At 35.1% G+C, this 7,434-nt stretch overlaps 1 protein-coding gene across 1 annotated transcript; it reads left to right on the top strand.

The window, feature by feature from the left end:
• The first annotated feature begins 6,381 nt into the window (after positions 1–6,381).
• Positions 6,382–7,157, top strand: LOC149571125 (60S acidic ribosomal protein family). Its single transcript, XM_089812684.1, has 2 exons — positions 6,382–6,626; positions 6,746–7,157. The coding sequence occupies exons 1-2, from the start codon at positions 6,429–6,431 to the stop codon at positions 6,902–6,904; spliced, it is 357 nt and encodes a 118-aa protein (XP_089668810.1). The 5' UTR covers positions 6,382–6,428; the 3' UTR covers positions 6,905–7,157.
• Positions 7,158–7,434: the final 277 nt, after the last annotated feature.

Here is a 7,434-nt window from a genome sequence, read left to right as displayed (position 1 = left end):
CATTGTAATCGCACTACCTATAAAGTGTCAAATCATGCATTAGGGGGGGTTGATTGATTATTTTTGCATTTTGGGGGGTGCATACATTCATTGATCTCATGGAGTCTTGTCACATATGTTAGTCTAGTTTAAGATTGAAGTTGACAACGAGGAACTATCACAAATGGAGTGCTTTAACACTTGGTCAACTAAGAGAACATCAGGAAAAGTTTCCTTATCTCTCCTCAAAGATATTGCCACCTAATCCTACTTGGAGACATCTTTCTACACTTCTTTGCTTTCTGTATGAGAGTATGAGTGTGAAAAATTTTACTCCTCTTAGTATGGCAAGTTTTCCTCATGACATTTAGATGGCTCTTTGGGAAGCATATGGAGATCCATGAGTCTCTCCATTTCCAGAGGACATTCTATCTTCAATCACTCCAATTATGATATCTCCAACTCTAGATGATATCCCACCTCCTACTGCTCCTGTTGCTTCTACTAATCTAGTTCCAGCCATAGATGCTCCTAATTCAGTGTAGCAAGAATTGCCATGTCTTCCTACTTCAGCTTCATGGGATGACTTCCTTCTAGACATTGTAGGGTTGTTCGTGGAGTCTCACATTGAAGATGTGGGCAACATCATCGATGACATCAATCTTCTCTTTGTTGAGGAGACTTCTTCACTCATTGCGAGGGCACACTCTAACTCTCAACCACTTGAGCTTTCTTTCGAGACTGACTTGATTGTGGCTTCTTTACAGCAATTGGAGGAGGAATCTTTCACTTATGAGGAGATATTTCAGTCTATGGAGATTGTACTCTAGTTTCCTCAGACATCCTATTTTCTAAAGATTCTTCCTACCAGTTGGGGAGCGTTCTTTACCACACCTATGGCACCATTTCTTCCTACAGGGAGGACCATCATTCAACTTTCATGATGCAGCTTCTTCAGTCATCAAGGAGCTTCTTTCACAAGTGTGCCTACATCATTGAGGGAAGGTGACAATGCTTCTCTTCCTAGATCTTCCTATTAGGATGCTTCATCATCTTTGGAGGTTGATTTAGTTTCATCCATGGACATGTTACCTTGCTTGCCATCATCTTTTGGGCATCCACCAAATTGGTTCTTGGCATCTTCAAGGACTTGTCAACATTTGAGCAGACTTCAGAGGCCACATCCACCGCATACTACATCTGGATCCCTCTTCCATCTTCCTATCCACAGTGGGAAGCATACTTGTGTATTCGTGAATATGTGGCCTATGCTAACACACACACTTCAACATGGTCCTTATTTGTGGATTCATCCTGGAATGAACATTGGATTGTTCATCCGAAAATCAGCTTGCAAGGCGACCTGTTGCCTTCTATCTAAAGAGATTTTGCTTGTTAGATATCCTCAGATTTGAGGTGTTAAGCAACCGGACCCTCTAAGAACGGAGGATTTAAGAAATGAAATTAATCTATATGAGAATGCAGATTAATCTATAATGGAATATGCACGTTTAATCTAAGAACATGTAAAAGAAGATTATGCTAAAATGTATGCATATTATGCTAAATGAGATTAAACTAGAAAATGAATATCTTATGAAAGTAATGAGCTCAAATGAATGAACAATCTAGCAGCAATTCGATGCAAATTCTCATTCAACCTCTAAAAATGAAGAGATGAGGGTCTCTTAAATAGACTTTCCTGGAATCCATCAACGGTCGAGATTGATTTCAATCAATGGTCGGGATTGAAGATGAAGTTCAGTCATAAAGGAAGATTCCCAAATTAAAGGGAATTAACTAACTCAGATCTGAGTATAAGATTCAGTCAACTCAGATAGACTTTAGTGTAAAAGCAAATGATCTGGTCACTTCTAATTTGATCCGTAGTGAACTAGGAATTTTCTTTTTTTAACTGAAGAGAGATTTTGGTGAGATGTTTAATTTAATAAAATGAGATATGCTCTCATAATTACCTTTTCTATTTAATTAAATAATTCTATTTAATTAATTAGAGACACTTTTCTTATTTAATTAAATAACTTCATTTAATTAATTAGGAATAACTTCCCATTTAATTAAATAACTTTGTTTTAATTAATTAGAAGTAAGTTCTCCATTTAATTAAATAATTTTGTTTAATTAATTAAAATAGGCATATTTATTAAATTAAATAAATTTAATTCCATAGTACATTAGCCTTAGGATGTAATTTAATTTAATTAAAGTATAAATACTTAATAATTAAATTAAATATTAATCAATGGGTTTAATATGACTAATAGGAGTAAATACTATAAGAATTAAATAATAAGCATGATGAATGCAGATTAGGGTTTTTCGCATTTGACATTTAAGTCAAGTAGCGAGTAGCAGAATAAGAATTTGCCTAGTGAAATGGGACTTAGGATTGATCAGAAATAGACCAGAATTGGTTGAGATGGCAATGAACCAATTTTGGGGTATTACAACTTGCACCTATATTTGGTGTATCTTCTTCCTCAAGGGAGAAACATTGTTTGTCAGCATTGGATTTTCTTCTGTCTTCAGACACTTATCATTACGAGATCCTTCACTAATGGGGGGGGAGGGGATTTCAAGAAGGGATTATCTATTGTATATGCATGATGTATGTCATAAGCCCGTGGCTAAACAACCACGAAAATGCACTCTCTTTACATTGTTTTTTTCTAACTTTTCAAAAAAAATTCCAAGTCCTCTCCTTCGTAAGGAAGTGCATTTTCATGGCTGTATAGACATTGCCTATGTCATAATGGGGGGGTCTTGATTACTCCATCCATTCATGCATCTTTCTTTATTGTACTTATCTCTCTTTTTGGGGGAGGGTTTTTTCCCATGAGGTTTTCCCTCTTTCTCCATTTGCAGAGAGATTTTATTGCATTTCAGCATTGCTTTTGCATGGGTACTTAACATGGCCTAGTAGCTGGGATTCATTATGCATTTCATCATAGCTTTTGTGAGCTTAAGTGCATTCTCTTAAGTTGCACTTAAGGTGGGGTGTTAGTGTAAATAATTATTATTTACACTTTACTTAAGTTTACTTAGGATAAATGCATTATTTTATTATTTCTTAGGTTAGACATCTAGGAGTTTGCATACTCATATGAGTTGTCTTGTTGACAACATAGGAGTAAGAAACTCTATTTTAGCACATGATGTCTACATCACTGGAGTTTGCATAATCAGCTGAGTTGTCATGTTGACAACACAGTTGTTCACACTCTCAATTTAACACATGGTGTTTACAACATAAGTTTACATGACACACCTTTGTAGGCTTATCCTCTCATCATCACACTAACTCCTATGCTTAATAGTGGATAATCCATTCTTGGTGGACGTGCTTAGTTGTGGAATTTATCATATTGCTAACTCCTAGACATTCTATAAGCATTCTAGAGGCCTTTATATACAAAAACCTCTAGTGTACTATACAATCAATTGAATATCATATTGTTATTTTGATCATACTCTGTTGGTCTATTTTGTGCTAGTTTTTGTGCTTCTTAGTCTTGGGTGATTTTTCCCTAAGGCAAATTCTTACAAATTCTTATACTCCTTTGTATATCATAACTCAACCTTTCCTCTAGGTGCTTTTGTTACATCTTTTTGATCAAATCCTCTCCATCAATCAAATAAGTGACAATACTTAAATCATATGAGCAGTTATCTTACCAAGAAATAACAGGTTTGACATCAGTGACAAAACAATGATTAAAACATATTTATCATACTTGTATCAATCTATTTTCAGTAGTCTCCTCCTTTCAATAGAACCATCTTGACAATTGTTCTTGCAAAATCACAACCTTCTACAAGTTATAAGCCAAATTTCATAACTACCACCCTACAACCAATCCATTTAAGGTTCTTCATGATCCAAATCACAAGAAAGAACTCATGCTATGATACCATGTGACACAAGGATGGTAGGAGGAATAAACTAAACTTAAACCTAGTAACACCTTACCAAGAGTAGACACATAAGCAAACACAAAATTGTAGCATAAGTGACCATAGAATCCATAGATTTATTGATTGATTACACATGATAAATAGCAACCAACATGCTTGGATGTGAGGCCTTCCAGGTTGCAACATTAAAACAAAGAATTACAACATCAGAGTCCAAGATCACAGTTTTTATCTGATTTCTACTAATCATACCACTCCTCTTGCTTACTTTCCTAACATCAAATCCAAGTTTTTTTATAGCCAGCTATACCACAAGTCGGTTAGTCAGGCATTTAATTAGAATATAAGTTCTGCCTTGGAGATCTAAACCATAACACAAGTAACATGCATCAATTGTTCACATGTGCTCAAAGGTAGGTCCAAACGCAATCTAGGAGTCGACTCCCAACTGTGCAAGACACCACACCATCATGCAAAACCTTGCAAAATGGAATAACATGCCTCAATGGATGAAATAACATGAAGTAGAGATAAAAAAGAATGGAACATAACTCGAAGAATATGAAACATCAATATTTGTGCTCTTAGGATAATGATTGAAAATAGGTCCTCAATAAGATGCTAACTGCATACAGAACAAAACTCAAGGTAGCAATGGCTACATTGCAAACAACAAACTAGTACAGAAAACAATAAATGTTTTTGGGTGATGCAAGATTTCTCATTGACTCAAGATGCTCATTTGATATGTAAGTACATTTTTCAAGTTTGTTTCATTCTTTATTAAATTTGATTATTACTTGACCCAAAATTGAAAACTTGAAAATGTGAAAATGACAAAAATAACATAGTTAGTTATCACAAATCATTGCAATCAAGGCATTGTAACACCGCGTGATATACATTTTTCTAGTTACTAGCTATTTCTAGTGTTTAGCTTTAGACTAAGACCATGGGATTTTGGTTGACGTTGATTTGGTTCTAAATGTTTTTGCTATGTTTGGGATTAAAACACCATGAAACTTATGAATCTAGTTGAATCCTAAGAATGACGGAGATGGTCATTTTTGTTTCATTTTTCCTTTCTTTAGTATGATTAATTCTTTCTTGCTTAAAATCTTCAGTTTTACTTGAATTGTATGAATCACCATTTCTCAGTCAATGTATTAGATGTTTTAAAATATTACAATGATTTTAAAGTAGTTTTTACATCTAACACAATGAATCTCTGATTTAGTTTTTTTTTTTTTTTTTTTTTTTTCAATTCTTTGACATCCGAGTCACACATTTAATTAAAATTGTCTTCTTTGCTTCATCATTTTCTTTACAGTTATTTGTTTTATCACTTGAAGTCTTGAACATGACAATAAACACATGTGACTATTTTCAGTACTACATGATTCAAATAGGTTTATTGTCACTTTATAAGCTACGATGTTTTCAAATCTAATAACTTATTGATGCAATTTGCAAAATCTTCTCTTCACCATCAATTGCAAAATTCCCATTTATATAGAGCTACATTCTCTCTTAGATTTTTTTCATTATAAAACTAAATTATTTGAGCTTTTGGTAGGTCTTCTCAATCTAGTAAAAAGAAACATTTCAAAGTACTAGAGTATCATGCTGCTAAATAACCATGGAGATCGGGTAGCCGACTAATTACATTTTCAATCTATGATTCCATTTTATTGAAGGAGCATAACAATTATAACCTCAATGTTAATTGTGACTCATTTGTTGGGTTTGGGAGTTTGGTTTAACCCATTCAATTTGCATTGACTTTCATTACCAAGAACAAGACAAGGTCAAGAAAGATGCCCATTTTTGCAATATTTTAATTCATTTCACAAATATCACCCTCTTCATCGATTTGAGCATACACACTTGACCTCGCCTACAATTGATTTTGTGTTAAGTCCACATATGTGAGGTTACTTGTACACCCAGTTTTTGAGTACTATAGTTTAAATTATTTCCTTTCTTAAAATCATGATTTTTTTAGGTTGCTCTTCGTTTGTATTATTTTATCCTATAAGCACTTATTGAAGAAATATAGTTACAACATTTTTTATATGTTTCCATGCATTTAAATGATATACTTTTTTGAAGGACCTACAAAATTCACGACGAGACCTACAAAATTCATCCCAAATATATGCTACTATGCACAAGACTTCCTTCTACAATGATACATATTTATATTATGACATAATTAAACACTCTTTTATTATGTGAAGTTTTTATTTATGCGTTATAGTCGAACGCCTATCTACTTGTTGCACTTCCTTTGGGTGCAAGTGCTAGTTTTAGAACTTCATCGTAGAGAGCTTTAAGCCCCATGAGACCTATCCTACATCTTTAACACGGCCCTAATCTAACCAGGGTTTAAAATGGTGCGTCTAGGGTTTCTAAGCTCTAGCGAAAGAAAAACGATACTAAACCCTAGCCCTCATTCTTGCAACCATTGACGAAGTGAATCAGGGCAGAAGGAAATTGTGCTGAACAAAACAATGGGGGTGTATACATTCATCTGCAATGAAACAGGCGGAAAATGGAGCGCCAAGCAGTATTCAGGAGACCTTGAGGGCTCCGCAGCTTCCACTTACGATTTGCAGCGCAATCTCGTGAATGTTGCCCTCACATCCGAAGGATCGGGAGTTGTTCAGTCCTCTTTCTCATACGTTACTCCTTCCTCTGCTGTTTTCCAGGTACTTTTAGACAACCGTATAAATCTTAGTTCTTGTGGGTTCTGTATCTGGAAATGGAAAATGCGACTTTGGTTTGTTGTTTTCCTTTGTTTTGATTAGGATTAGGGATTATGCTGCAGGTGATTATTGGGGGTGTAGGAGGAGGCGGCGGCAGAGCGGCTGCGCCCGCAGCGGCTGGAGGCGGTGCTGCTGCATCCGCTGAGGAGCCCCCTGCCGAGGAGAAGAAAAAGGAGGAAGAAGAAAGTGACGAAGACATGGGATTCACTTTGTTTGATTAGGTTAGGGTTTATTAGCATCTGTTTTCGATCTAGACGGACATAGAGTATTTTTGTGGCCCTTTCAATTGAAATGGGCCTGACCTAGAAATTTAATTGCAAGAGGGATTACAGAGACTTCGGATGAGGTGTTTTTATGTTAGTAGTTAGTACAGATCTTAGCGATGTGTAAGCTATGATTTTTTTCTACTGCTATGTGATGTAATTTTTCTTTAATATTCTACAAGTTTTTTAATGCAAATGATTGTTAGAGGTCTGGGAAAGTTTAATGAATGCTCAAGGTTAATGCGAGGGCAGTATTTGATATAAAGATAAATTAGCGTTAGGTTCTGCTGTTTACTAATTGATACAATTATTTGTTATCTAGATTTGTTCAACTGAGTTCTCTTACCAATTTAATTTGTTGAGGTAGATATTACCAGTAGTTCCCAAACTAAGATGGATGTCCTTTTAGGTTAAGTCTATTTCTCGGCAATTTCCAAATTAACAGTGTACCTTATGGATTCATGAACCCTACTGGCCTACAAAACTGT

The sequence above is a fragment of the Cupressus sempervirens genome, chromosome 2 (assembly GCF_028749045.1).
Source record: "Cupressus sempervirens isolate cs-2001-9-10 chromosome 2, ASM2874904v1, whole genome shotgun sequence".
In the NCBI taxonomy this organism is placed as follows: Eukaryota; Viridiplantae; Streptophyta; class Pinopsida; order Cupressales; family Cupressaceae; genus Cupressus; species Cupressus sempervirens.
This window is presented reverse-complemented; position numbering and strand designations above follow the sequence as displayed.